The sequence below is a fragment of the Poecilia reticulata genome, linkage group LG5, assembly GCF_000633615.1.
Source record: "Poecilia reticulata strain Guanapo linkage group LG5, Guppy_female_1.0+MT, whole genome shotgun sequence".
NCBI classification, from domain to species: Eukaryota; Metazoa; Chordata; class Actinopteri; order Cyprinodontiformes; family Poeciliidae; genus Poecilia; species Poecilia reticulata.
In genome coordinates this window covers 22,021,776-22,036,375 of record NC_024335.1, presented here as the reverse complement: position 1 = coordinate 22,036,375, position 14,600 = coordinate 22,021,776, and the positions used below count along the sequence as shown (strand labels likewise).

At 41.3% G+C, this 14,600-nt stretch overlaps 1 protein-coding gene across 5 annotated transcripts in view; it reads left to right on the top strand.

The window, feature by feature from the left end:
* The window catches only part of celsr2 (cadherin, EGF LAG seven-pass G-type receptor 2), an 81,919-nt gene that overhangs the window by 54,366 nt on the left and 12,953 nt on the right, over positions 1–14,600 (top strand). For all 5 annotated transcript variants that reach the window (XM_017304905.1, XM_008409791.2, XM_008409793.2 and 2 more), the window contains exons 6-18: positions 5,678–5,835; positions 6,877–7,040; positions 7,261–7,386; positions 8,618–8,787; positions 9,031–9,210; positions 9,288–9,401; positions 9,799–9,955; positions 10,036–10,177; positions 10,662–10,782; positions 11,936–12,119; positions 12,212–12,313; positions 12,433–12,527; positions 13,995–14,204. In XM_017304905.1, the coding sequence (XP_017160394.1) occupies positions 5,678–5,835; positions 6,877–7,040; positions 7,261–7,386; positions 8,618–8,787; positions 9,031–9,210; positions 9,288–9,401; positions 9,799–9,955; positions 10,036–10,177; positions 10,662–10,782; positions 11,936–12,119; positions 12,212–12,313; positions 12,433–12,527; positions 13,995–14,204 (1,923 nt within the window). The remainder of the gene's footprint in view (positions 1–5,677; positions 5,836–6,876; positions 7,041–7,260; positions 7,387–8,617; positions 8,788–9,030; positions 9,211–9,287; positions 9,402–9,798; positions 9,956–10,035; positions 10,178–10,661; positions 10,783–11,935; positions 12,120–12,211; positions 12,314–12,432; positions 12,528–13,994; positions 14,205–14,600) is intronic.

The window sequence follows — 14,600 nt, the reverse complement described above, 5'->3', positions numbered from 1 at the left end:
GGAAGTCACTTTGCATCATAAAGATGCTGCCAGGCAACCCTCCTGCAGCGCACATTTACCATTCAATGTGTATGATGACATGAGCGTGTCAGATTTTAGCCTGCGGCATGCAGTGATGAAGAGGGAGTTTGGATGAAAACTTGTTGACTCTTTGCTTTTTAATCTTTTTTTTTGTTTTTCTGCAGACATTAAAACCTCATTAATCCCTCAAATCTAATGGCTCACTGATTCCTTTCTGTTTCTCCAACCTGCACGTTTCATTGCAAGCGTGCTGCATGTGATTACCAGTGTGATAAAAATAACTTCAGGTTTCTGTGAGAAGGGGCACGGCTCAGCTGCCTAACTCGACTGAAACTCAAATAATTCAAAACATTTATTTATTTAAATGAGCTTTAGAGTTGTCATGGTAAAAACTAGGAGAGAATTTGTCAAAAATGTTTAGTCCACTTCAGTCGAACTCCGGTTTGTTTGCCGAGAAAGTCCGATTCGTTTAGGGAGGTGTGAACTCTGATGTGGACCTAAAAACCTGAACTCTGGTCCACATTAAACTCAAGTTTCCATTCATTTGAAGTGAACTCTGGCGTAGTTCAGATCCACGTTTACGCTAATCGGACCGGAGACCGCTCGAAAAGCAGGAAGTGGACTACAGCATAGGGAATTCTGGGTACATACAACAAAAACTAACTTGCACGTCTCCTTGCGCTATTTCTACTAGAGCTAGCATGCCTAGTGCTATCATGTCTCCCAGTACTAGCATTTCTCCTAGCACTAGCATTTCTTCTAGTACTAGCATGTCTCCTAACGCTAGCATGTCTCCTAGTGCTATCAGGAGAAATGTTTTTTTTTTTTTTAACCAAAGAGAAATCCTGCAAATGTTAAAATCTGATGGTATTCCATTTTTGTTTACGTTTTGTGAAGAGGGAAGTTGAGCTCATGTCTTCTTCAGAGGTTTTTGTGTCGTTTCGTTCAGTGATTCTTGGTGCAGCGCCACCACAGGTGAACTGCAGCAGCTTCAAATGTAACAAATGTTGCAGCTTTGGTCTACCGGACTGTGAGGTGCGAAAATCCTCCTGGTTACTAGACCAGCCGAGGGAGGGACGTCTGATTAGCACTTAAGAAAGACTGCACAGAAACTTCATTCTGGCATTAGTTTATGGTGAGAATGTAATTATTTTATTGGTTTCATTTATGTATTGCTGAAGAGTCTCTGCTTCAACACACCTGAGTCATTTAATAGGTAGGCCTGTCACAGTAACACATTCTGCTGGATGACAAATTGTCGCAGAAGTTATTGCGATTAAATTGTTGTTTTGAGACTTTTTTTCAAGTAAAAATAATGAATAATAATTTAAGAACACATCCTCAAAAATCAATAAACTTTAAATTATAATGAATATTTAACACTGGACATGGAAGACATTTTAAATATTCCAAATAAATAAACAAAACAACAGAAACAACAAAAAGTGAATTATGGAGCCACTGTAAACAAATTTGTCCTTCAATAAAAGACCGAAGCACCAAACTGACGACTTTTATCAGTTTTTGGTAGAAAAACGATAAACCATGCAGATGAAAACTATTGAGCTTGTTTTAAATTATCATGCCAGTAATTGATTCATTGCTTGTTGCAACAGGCCTAATGATGGGGTCATAATTACCAGAAGTGTTTGGGGGTTTCCTAGCTGAACTCTCCACCTTGGTTGTGCTGCTCCTCCTGAGGTGGGAACAGAAGCTCCTCCTGCTGGAGGTGTCCCACAGCTCCCCTCTCTGACCCATCCCTATCCGCAGGGGGCGGTGCAGGGGGGTGTTTTAGATTGAAATGTGGCTTTCAGCGGGGTGGGGGACTGTGGAGAATGGCAATGACCGCTGCCTTTGTGTTTGGCCCCCGCTTCCTTTGGGGGCCGCGGGCAGTGAATGATGCGGCCTCGGGGGAAGGTGCCCCTCTCCTCCTCTAAAGCCAAGCGGCGGAGCAGCGACAGAGGAGGGCGAAGAAAGTATGAACGAGTCGGGGCCGACCTCTCCTGTTGCTATGGTTTCCCAGTCAATCTCAGATCCAGTATTTGTGCCGCCTGCTGTCATGCTCCTTCCTCACTTTTGTCACCCTCTGCTCCCCCCATGTGACAGGGAACTCATATTCCCATAATCCCCTGTAGTGGCGGGCGAGAGCGGTGTTTAATGTGCTGCAGAGCAAATATGTGCGCTGCAGTCAGCTGTGACAGGACGGCGTTTTGTGCAGCGGAGAGACGTCCTGACAGACGGGCTTTATTGGAGAGTCAATAGGCGTGACTGATGACAGCAGAGGTCGCTGAAAGGAGCGTCCAAGCTGGAGCGCTGCCTTCCTCCAGCGCTTTCACAGCGCAGGGGAAAAGCCGTGGAAAAGAGCATGTCGGATGATTTCACCTTCATCAATTCACACAACATGTTTGCTTTTTTCATCATCGACAAATTTGTAACAAATTGGCCTCAAAGAGCTCAAACCGGAAAGGAAAAAGCTTCCTTTGGGGTTGTGGTGTTTTTGTTTTTTTAAACATTTCACCGCTGAGTGATGGAGAGTTTCACTGTGCATTGTGACTTTCTGTGGGAAAGGTGCAAAGTTACACGGCCCGAGCGGTTATATATTATCAAATAAGCCTCTCTGAAGGCATTAATTCACCAGAAATGCTCTCTGTGGTTATTAAACCATGAGCCTTTCTAAAGTGAGACAGTCAATCCGGAAAATTGATTGCTAAAGCTGAGCTGCAAGGTGTCCAGCAGAATAATTAGGAAGCTCCTGATGGTTCTTAATGAGCTGTTTACCTTCAAGACAAGACATAATGCTCTGAGCATGCTCAGTGGCACTTCTCACCATTTATCTCCTCAGACACTCCATCCTGCAGCAACTCTGGTTAAACATTTAAATCTACAACATTTCATGGTTTGTATTCAATTGATTATATATGTGGATTTTCAGGTTTGTTTTGGTGAGAATTACTATAAAAGGTCGGGGCAACGCCTACGTTATGGGGCTAAAATGGTGAAGATAAATGTGAAAAAGTCAGGCTTTAGCAGGTTTGTTTTCAATTTACATCAAGCTTTATAACAGAAAGTTTTGGTGTTTAGATTACCAACAAGCCCATAAAATATAAATCATGAAGAAAAATGTTTTAAACTTAAAACATCTGAAATATGTCAGCAGATTTGTTTTCTGATGGATTCATTTTACTTAATTTGAGTGAATATGTTAACCTTTTGAAACTTTTAGGCAACTTTAACCATATACAGCACAAGTACTAGCACATTTGATTCTAATGGTTTTGGCACATTTTGCCATAAATTTGTGTAGAAACTGTGAAATAGAATAGATTTTTAAGAGTTGTTTAGCGAAATGGGGGTCTGCGTTACATCCAGAATACCCAAAATTGTTCCTATAGAGTAGCACTACTTCAAAATATTTTACTTATCTGGTAAAAAGGCTTCTCAGTTACTGAGTAAATGATTTAAACATCAATCATTTAATATTAAAAAAATTACATCAGCAGCCAGACCAAAATAAAATTGGATATGTGAAAATTGTGGCATTTTAAAGACCGTTAAAGCTCTTGAATAGTTACAAAACCTTTCTGAATGTAACATCACAAATCAGCAGGCACTGCCTGTCTCCTAGCAACAACAACAAACCCAACTCGTTTCCTAGCAACACAAGCTGAGTTCCAGCATGTTTGATCAGCTGTATGCGCTGTACAATGGCTGCTGGAAGAGCCAAGAGTTTTGTTGTTGACCTACCACACAGGAACCACTTGTTGCATTTTTGTTGGATGTGCAGGAGGCTCCACTTGTGCTTTTCAAAGCTGTATGGTTGTATAATTGCGCATCTGTTTTCAGCCGTTGAGTTGGGCGGCGTGGCCGGCAGCAGTTTATTTGGATTTAAAGTGACTAAAATCTCATTATCGGAGAATGAGTTTGTGTAAACAGTTTAATGAACATGTTCTGAATGATTTACCAGTTCAAGGAAGCTCAGGAGGTCACCGTTAATACTGTCCCCGTCTCGTTCATATCACAAGACTGCAGGAATTCGGTGGGCTGCAGCCTCTCCTGTAACTGGAAACTCTGAGAATTAATCTAATCTGCTCAGTGTGGAAATCATTAATCTAGTGACGTGAGTGACGTCACTAGATTAATGTGAGTGACGTTCAACTGCGGCGGCGCCTTGAGCTAAAATTAAATCAGTCATTGTCGCATTGTCTCATAGAGTCTGTTTGATTTTTAATAAACCTCCGCCGTGATGGAGCAGCTGAGGATGTTGCAGTTAGATGTCCACTTTCTCTCCCTCTGGATGTCTGCTGCATCGCAGACAGATAAAGCTGTCTGATCCATAACAGCTGAGCAATCAGGAAATTATAGTTCCTCAAACCCCTCGAGCCGAACTGAAAGGTTCTGTTTTAATCCAACCTCATAAAGTGTTAAAGATCCTGACAGTAAAAAAAATAAATAAATAACGTCACTTATTTTTTAATATCTGCTCATGAGATGATTAAATGTGTGTGAGCAGCTGAGTGCTTGGCGGCTCCAGCTCGAACCCACGTGACCTCTGAGTGACCCCGGAGACGCCGGGCAGCGTGTGACGAGGTCGCGGCCTTTTATTGACGCCATCATAACTCTTTCCACCCTGAACCCGCCTCCTTTAGTTGCTATTGATTCCAGACACAAAGAGTAAGATTTCTATCCTCCTACAGAGTAAAACCCTCCAAATGTGTGTTTGTCTGTTTTCACCGTTGGAAGTTTTTAGAAATCATGTTGAACATTTGGCTCAGTGTTTTGTTCAATGAAATTTATCAGACTGCTAGGATATTTTTTAACCGCACCGATTGAAATGTTTGTGTATGTTGATATCATCTATGTGGTTTGAAGGATTAAAACTGTGCAAAAGTCTTGAGTCATGCACAGTTATTGAGCTAAATCAATATTTCTTCTTGGCACTCCAAGTAACAAAGCTGAAGTTTAATGAAAAGTTGAAGAAAATCTAAAGTTGATAATGATTAGATCATTAATCAACTTTTGCACCATATTCTGTTGTGCAAAGCTCAAAATGTCCCCTGAACTTTTTCACATTTTGTCACATTTACATCCACAAACTTCACAATATTTAAATTTAGATTTTATACAATGAATCAAACTAAAGTAATGATGAGTTTTAAAGTGTGACTTTCAGATTTTTTGTTTTATAACCTAAACCTGAGTTTGATTTTCTCTCTAATTTTGTCCAACACACCTCTGAGATCTTCTCGTTAATTTACACTGAGACTAAATTAAACAGGAGGGTTGTTTACACTTCTAAAGGTAATTGATTGCTCTTTATTTAATTAGAGGCTTCAGAGTGAAATAGACTGAAAACAGATATTTGAAACATTGTTTTTCTTCCAGTCAATGACTATTTGAGTCTTGTTTTTGAAAAAATCCCACTGGATGCCTGTATCTTAGCAACCCCAGCCAAGCCCAGCCCGTAGCAACACAAGCGGAGTTCCAGCATTTCCAACATATTAAAGTCAGGGTTCTTTAACCGTTGTATGCGCTTTAATGAATTTTTGAAAATGCATTAAACTCTATGGTGTAATATGATAAAAAGTGTTGAAGGCTCTGGTTTCGCAGTTAATGGTGACCTGTTTTTGGCTGTAATTTGTTTCTGTCTGGTCTACAGCCGATCCTGAACCAGGCCGGTTTGCCTCAGGGCCCTTCGGACCAGAAGGTCGTCGTGGTGACGGTGGACGACTGTGATTCCTCTGTGGCATTGAGATTCGGTCACATGATCGGAAATTACTCGTGCTCGGCCCAAGGAAGCCAGTCTGGATCCAAAAAGTAAGTGTGTCTCAGTAAGGGGCTGAGTTGTTGTTATTATTATTATTATTATTATTATTATTATTATTATTATTATTATTTATAAGCCGTATTATGATGTTTTTAAACCAGATTAAATTTTAATTGACTTTTTTTTCTTCTAAAGAAAAAAGACACAAAAAATATTTTCAAAAGTGTTTTTTATTTCAGTCATCCCTTCTGTGAGTTTTAGTTGTAGAATTTCTCTGTTGTGCTAAGATGATTTTTGTTTAATTACAAGAATATAGTTGAAAAAAGTTACAGTTTTACTACAAAATTACAAGAAAAAAGTTTTTTTTATAAAATAAAAGCTTTGAGAGAGCTATCAGAATCTGACTTGAGCAGCTCAGTTCACATCTTTCTTTGATGTGAACTGAGCTGCTCAGTTCACATCAAGAATCATCTGTTACATTTATACCAAAGTATAACTTTACAAAATGCTCAACATTCTTCAACGTAAACTTTAGTTGTTTTTGGTATATGAGTGCTCATAAAATTACTATTTTATTCTGGTATAATTTCCACTCCGTTGTTGTACGACTGTATTCTTGTAATATTATGACTTTATTCTCTAATTAAAAATAAACTCTTAGCCTGAGCCTCATATTCCATCATAGAGTTGATCTGAATTCAAAATCCAAATAAATATAAGCTGCAAAACAAGATGGCGGCTCTGACATCACTCTGAATTATTGAAACCCAAGGAATGAACTGGTGGGAAAAATACAGATTTTCCAAAAGTGAAATCTTAAAAAAACAAAAATTTGATTAATTGACCAAATTGATTTCTTGTCCAGCCTTAAGGAAAACTTATCCTCTCATTTTTTTTTCCCCTTTTTGTGTGAATTATTTTGTGAATCAGATTTCTTTGGTTGCAGCTTGGAGTGAAGATGTTTAGAAACATCATTGTCTGTGTACTTTCTTTATTTACGTCTTTCAGATAAACATTGCAGATCACATGATGAATTTCTCCTGTGTTTCGCTCGATGCTGCACGGCTCACCGCGTCCCTTTGTGTCCTCAGATCTCTGGACCTGACCGGGCCCCTGCTCCTCGGAGGAGTCCCCAAACTTCCAGAGGACTTTCCCGTCCGGAACCAGCAGTTCGTGGGCTGCATGAAGAACCTGCGCATCGACAACCAGCACGTCGACATGGCCAGCTACATCGCAAACAACGGCACCCTGCCAGGTAAATCGGCCTTCTGCGGCGCAGCTTCATTCAGTTTGTGGCTGAGCAGTCGAGTGTGGAAAACCTGCAGAGGAAATAACCGTAATGAGAACAGCTGGAAGGGAAATGATGGCCGTACCTGCTATGAATATTTGATGACCAGCCGACTCTGATTCTCTGATGAAATAATGAGCCAGGACACATCAAACGGATTATTCCTCTGCTTTCCCACACCTCCCAGGATGCTCTGCCAAGAGACATTTCTGCAACAATAACCCGTGTGTGAACGGAGGGACGTGTGTGAACCTGTGGGGCTCCTTCAGCTGCGACTGCCTGCTTGGATTTGGAGGGCAGAACTGTGAGCGAGGTGAGCTAAGGAGGAAAAGCAGTGCTGCCATTTTATCTGGGCGGATGCTCCGGTTTACTTACAAAAACAGGTTCAAACAGATAAAAACTCAGAAAACCTTTGTTTATTGTTTAATAACTTCCAGTCCTGAATTAACAACTCCACATCCATCTCTTCAATCAAACGTTTTCAGGGCTCGGATGGGTGCTTGAAATCCTTGAAAATGCTTGAATTTCGGTGTTTTCAAGGTTTGAAAAGTGATTGGTTTCTGTATAAAGTTATTGAAAGTTTGGTAATAAAGTGTAATGATTAAAGCCTAAGTTTGGAAAGTGATATTTATAGCTGAGAACAGATATTTTCATACACTTAATAAAAAGACACTGAGATTTTTTTTATTTTGATCATTGCCTGAATTTAAATCAGACTAAACTTTTCTTGTTTCAGGTCATTTAGAATTAACAAACTTATTTCTATTTGCTACAAGCCAGAAAACTTAGTGAGAATTTTTATGAGAGATGTTTTGTGACTTTCTTTGTTTATCGTGTTAAATTTGAGGGAAAGTCAAATTAAATGGAGAACATTACCTAGAAAGAAGCTGTACCAATACCAAAACTTCACTGCAATAAAAGTCTAATTTCAAATATCTTAGTAGAACTGAAATAAGACAAAATTAACTCATATGTAACTTTTCAGCAAGACACAGGAGCTTTTGTCAGTAAATAATCCCATAATATTGATGAAAACGTTCTAGTTTTATTGGCAGATTAGTTCACTTGCAACATGGGAAAACTGTTTTGTTGTGAATTGAATAATTTGTCAATGTAACAAGTACTTTTTCATTAATAAATTGACTTAAAACAAGCTCCTATGTCTTTCTGAAAAGTCAGTTTTGTCTTTTTTCAAGTGTCCTCAGATATTTGTACCAGAAACTAGACAAAAATCACTCATCAAGATTTTAGTGGGGGGTTTTTTAAGTGCTGGGAAAATTGTAACCAAACATATGTTGATTGTTTACAGTCATATTTCTCATCGATACAAATCTCTGCAGACACAAAAAAAGCGATCCCTAGGCCAGCAGCCGGGCTGCTGGGAAATGTCCCGGTGCGCCCGACGGCCGGTCCGCCTCAGGCTGGCAGTGATGATGTATCATCATCATCATCATCATCATCATGTCACCTAAAGAGAATCTCTCATCTTTCAGTCTCTGTGTGCCTTTCTTCATCCGGACTCCCTCTGTGTGTCGTTCCTGCAGTCATGGCCAACCCGCTGCGTTTCCAAGGCGATAGCCTGCTGCAGTGGAACAACCTGGAGGCGTTGGCAGCCTCCGTCCTCTGGCACGTCGAGCTCATGTTCCGCACCCGTCAGTCCAGCTCCCTGCTGCTCCACATCTCCTCAGGCCTGCAGCACAACCTCACGCTGCAGGTGAGATCCCACCTCCTCCTTTTTCACAAAGGATGCTGGGAGAAAATCACTCTTCTCGGAAAAGAGGCTGTTCTTGTAATATTTTCAGCTGCCTTCCTGATTTCGTCTAGACGGGGGATTCTTTGATGTTGCTCTTTCTGTTCCCAGCAGTATACACTGAGGACGTGCAGCAGCTCAGAGTCTGAACTTTTGAACCCACAGATTGTCTTTTTATCTCCCTCCCTCTGTTTTGGTGCTGCGTAGCTGCGTGGGGGGAGCGTGCTGATGGGGCTGCACAGGGGGGAGGACTCCACTCTGTCGCGGGTGGAGGAGGTGCTGGTGAACGACGGGGACTGGCATCATCTGCAGCTGGACATCAGCAGCCTGGGCGGCGCCGCCAGCCGCCACCAGGCCGTGCTGTCGTTGGATCAGGGGCTCTACCTGGTGAGTGGGTGGACCGACACGTGAAATGTGATGAAACATCGAGGGGTTTATGCTAATGCCGTCATGCTGCTGTCCAGGCCAGCATGGAGGTGGACGGAAAGCTGCGGGAGTCCAAGCTGAAGACTGTCAGCGTTGGTGGTTTGGCAAAGCCTGATGGGAAAATTCAGCAAGGCTTCCGTGGCTGCCTGCAGGTTTGTCCTCTTCAGAGCTGAATGCATGCTAAAGCTAATAAAGAGTCAAGATGTAGACAATAGAGAATCACCCAACTAATTGTTTTAGTTATTAATTATTCTATCGATCATTTTGACGATTAATCTGATTTTAAAAATGGACACATTCTGCAGGTTTTTCATTTATCTGCTTAAGCTGGGAGTTATTGTTGTGAAAATAATTTTTTTTTCTAAAATTTTCCAGATGTTTTCAGTCAAGGAGAATCAGTTAAAGCTCATAGGATGACAGTCAAAGCCGACGTTTTAAAAACATCAACAAGGAAACATTTTTACTTGCTGCAGTTGCCCTTTCCTGATTCAAACTGTTTCGTGCTTCATGAAACTGCGCAGCATAAGTACGGTGCCTCCCCTCCTCCAGGGCCTGCGTGTCGGTGGCGCCCTCAGCTTGTCCATGGCGAGGAAGGTGAACGTGGAGCCGGGCTGCAGCGTGCCGGACACCTGCAGCTCCAACCCCTGTCCTGCCAACAGCTTCTGCAGTGACGACTGGGATAGCTACTCCTGCACCTGCCTCAGCGGTCAGTCCCTGCACACACTGCGGTCGCTTCGCGACTCCAGATCGCAGCGGCTCATCATCGTCGGCTGTATTTCTCTGCAGGTTACTATGGCACCAACTGCACTGAAGCGTGCTCGCTGAACCCCTGCGAACACGCCGCTGCGTGCTCCAGGAAGCCGAGCGCAGCCCGCGGCTACACCTGCGACTGTCCCAGGAACTATTTCGGCCGATACTGTGAGAAAAAGTACGTCTGGGTTCCTAATTAATGAAGCCATAATATTGACACTTTCCATATTTCCTCTTGTAATCCTGTTGATGACAAAAAACCCACATTGGACCCTCTTGTTATTTTTATTTACTTCAAAAATAAAAACAGCACAAAGAATAAAACCATATTCTGAGCTGCATTGCCACAACCCAAACCTCGTTAACTGTTTAATAAGCAATTAATATTCAAGTTTATTTGTAGAGGGTCTTAGTATTGTCTCTAATATTACAAATTCCTATGCATGAGAGTTTTCAACCTGCAAATTGTCATCCTGCACATATTTTCACTTGTTTTAGTCATTCTTACCCCAATAAACTGAAATTACCATAAGAAATATGAACTTAATTTGACCTGAAGATCTGAATAAACTGAGTACTGCTGCCCATAATTAACAGCAGCTGTTGTTGTGGATCATTTAATTAGTGAACATTTAAAATAAACTGGCTGTGTTCTTCCACAGGACTGACTTGCCGTGTCCCAGAGGTTGGTGGGGTCATAAGACCTGTGGGCCCTGCAACTGCCCCACTGACCGAGGGTTTGACTCCGACTGCAACAAGACAAGCGGCGAGTGTCGCTGTAAGGTGAGTCTGAAGACCTGAATTATTCATCTTCACCTGTCGCTCTCAGACTCAGGACCCAAAGAGAAAACAGAGCTGTGTAGAGTAACGTCCATGGAAACATGGCAAAGCAAAAGGGAGCAACAATTCTAATAAGGAGTTGATGATAATCCATCCATGACTTTTTATAAAGTAGAATAAAAATATCCTAAATTTCTGTGCAACAGCAGAAACGTTACAGGAAATAACAGCAAATAAAACAAAGGATGCATCTGCAGATAAAAAACGCTTCAGTCCTTTCTGCTTAGCATCAATGCTGACTGATCTGCTGATGGATTTTTGGATCAATCGATTGATAAGTGGATAGAAAAGTCAAGACGCAGAGGACGAACGAAGATGTTCTTTGATTGATTTGGGGGAAATTGAGAGTGAAGAATGTTTATCCAGATTTATTTTATTTAACTGATGGACATAAAATGCGTTATTTATTTAAGCACTTTGTTTTTACTTTTAAATACATTAAAAAAAATTTAAAAAATGTTTATGTCTGTGCGCTTATATGTTTACATTTTATTGTTTTATTGGGCGTCTGTAACAGAGTGAATGACTCACATGAAAAGACTAAATTTCTTTAAAGAATTTGATCCAAGTGAAGCTAAAGCTGATACTAGAGGATATTTACAGGAAAACATGTTGTTTTAAATCTCAAATACAAAATAATTTTTGCACAGTTTTTCAGGAGTTTTAGTGTTCTTTCAGGAAATGACCTTTTATAGAGTCTGCATGCTTAAGTTAATTATTAATTGATTAATAAATTAGTTGATGATTATTTCAATAATAAATGCATCACTATTAATCGTTTCAGTCCTGAATGCAAGCATCCGCCTTCATAGTCTGAATACCCGTCAGGATCATTAGATCCCTGAACCAATCAGGATCCAGCTGAGAGATTAAAGAGCCTCCTTTATAAATGTGTAGGAACCTGAAAGTCTTATTTTGACCTGAAAAATAACAACAATGACATCTTATAGGTTCGGTAAAGTGTTGTTATTTTCCAGTTTGACCCACCAGCAGTTCAGCTGTTGCACGTTTTCGCCTCTTGGCTTCACATTTTTGCCGGCACAGAAAAGCGAAGGTGCCGTTCCTTAGCGACGTGTCTCTCCGTCTCCTCGTTCAGGACAACCACTACCGTCCCGAGGGCAGCGACACCTGCCTGCTGTGCGACTGCTACCCCGTCGGCTCGTTCTCCAGGGCCTGTGACAGAGAGAGCGGCCAGTGCCAGTGCAAGCCAGGCGTCATCGGGCGCCAGTGCGATCGCTGTGACAACCCGTTCGCCGAGGTCTCTGCCAGCGGCTGCGAAGGTCTGAATGGAACAGCTCTATATTTCATAAAAGCTACATAAATATTTAAAAATATCTCACATTTTCTCTCCTTCGTGCTCCTTCTCTCGCAGTAATCTATGACAGCTGCCCTCAGGCCATCGAGGCGGGGATATGGTGGCCCAGGACTAAGTTTGGTCTCCCTGCAGCCGTCCCCTGTCCCAGGGGAAGTGTTGGTATGATGGCTTTTTGGCACCTCATCAAATTATCATAAAATAATGGCAATACATGAACTCAGCCTGAAGGCTTCTCCTGGCTCAGCTCCACTGTGACGACTCTGTGTCCGCATTCCCAGGAACAGCAATCCGGCACTGTGACGAGCACAAGGGCTGGCTTCCTCCCAACCTCTTCAACTGCACCTCCGTCACCTTCAGCAAGCTCAAAGCCTTGGTGAGTAGCTCCTCCCAACAGAACAACACCCAATCCTACCTCACAACGTGATGGAGACATGAGATGATTACATCAATAAACAGATGTAATCAATAAAAGCCAATGTTGAAAGACATAAAGGTGACCTGATATGCTTCGCTGAACAGGTTAGGATAGATTTATGAATGATGCAAAACATTTGTTGCACAAAATTATTCTTAGATAATTAGATTTCAATCTGATCAGTTCCTCCTTTTCAGAATAAAATGTTTCAGGGCTTTTTGTCGCATTAAATCAAAATAAGCTGCTGCTGGTCACACCGTCCAACTCAGTGTTTACACTCGCACATGAAAATGAAAAATGGAAACTAGAGCTTCAAAATAAAATGTCCTATTTTTTTAATACCAAATTCAGTTTCTGATTTTCATCAAGTTTTTTCCCCTCAAGTTACAAATCGCAGAAAACGTCTTGGCTTTTATTTAAATCTTTCTATGAGTTGACCTGAATTCAAAACTGAAACAGTGAGAAGCTTTTAAAGACACTTGTTAAACAAGATGGTGGTTCTTAATATCACTCTGGAAACCCAAGAAGTTAAATTTTAAAAAACAGAATTTTTTTCTTTCCAGCCCAATTGCAAACAGATACACAATTATACAGCTGTACATCTTTGAAAAGCAGAAGTGAAGTTTTATTTCTGAATGAAAAGTCAACATGTGCTCAAGTTCCGCTTGGGTTGCTAGGTAACAGGCTGAACTTTGCTGGGGTTGCTAGGTGACGGCACAGTGTCCGTCAAATATGACTTTTGAAACGGCTCATTTCCCTACACCAAAAAAAACTTAAATTATTACCGGAAAACGTCGGGGTGTTTTTTGTTGTTTTATTTTTTGTTTGGCTGTTTTTAGAAGCAGAAGAAACTCAAACGGAAAAATAAAAACACAGATATTGTGTAAAGGGAAAGGTTCTTTCTTTTCTTTCATGCTCTCCCACTCATCCAGTGACATCAGTGTTTATGTATAATGAAGTTAGTGAAGATCTGTACAAAGTCACCTTACAACCACAGATGTCACTGCGTCATATTTAGGTTTTGCATAATAAACACAAAGTTTTTATGAAGTTGAATCACAATGACAACTTGCTTTCAAAATCAAAACTAGACAGAAAACTAGGGGGAAAAGTTCCAGCCTATTCCTTTTTTGTTAAATTCTGGGTTAGTGAAGGAGAATTTTGTTTTTTTCTGTTTGTAGTGTTGATAATTTGCTAAAATAAAGTGATACTGAAGTGAAAGTTTGGTGAATTTCTGAGAGGAAACTCTGATTATCATCTAGAAGTTTACATACACTCATCATGAATCTAACATTTTGTGAAAGAATCACTAACAGCTTACTTCCCGCTGGTAGCAGAGGAAAAAAAAATCAATCTTAAAATGGTCCAATGCATGAATAAAATGTAGAAGTGACTGAATATTTGTGTCTGACTTCCCTCCTCCAGTCAGAAAAGCTGCACCGCAACACGTCGCTCCTCAACTCTGGGCGCGTTCAGCAGACCGCCGCCCTGCTGGCCAACGCCACCGCCCACACAGATACCTTCTACGGCAGCGACGTCAAAGTGGCGTACCGCCTCACTCAGGTCCTGCTGCAGCACGAGATCAACCAGCAGGGCTTCAACCTCACGGCCACGCAGGACGTCCACTTCACCGAGGTGAGCGCAGTGGCGTAGCCAGAGAGGGGGGCCAGGGGGGCCATTGCTCCCCCTGTCATCTGATTGGCCCCCCCCGTGGTCCCCCCTGTTGATTGACATGTAACGGCACCAGGTTATTCCTGTACATTATTTGGAATCATTCTAAGTCAATATATCTAAAGAAGAAAAGCAATAATAAATATATGAAAAGAAAATGTATAAAACTTTATATAAGTCCATGTGATGACATAAATAAATAGATTTTTATCAGGCGCGATACCAGCCTCCTTTATACTCATAACAACAAGCTGATATTCTTCTCCTGGATGTTTCAGTTGTGCTGCGCTGTGGTGCAACTCAAAGGCTAAAGCGCTTCATACCTGGTGGTTGTAAAACACCAATAAGTTATTTATTGAT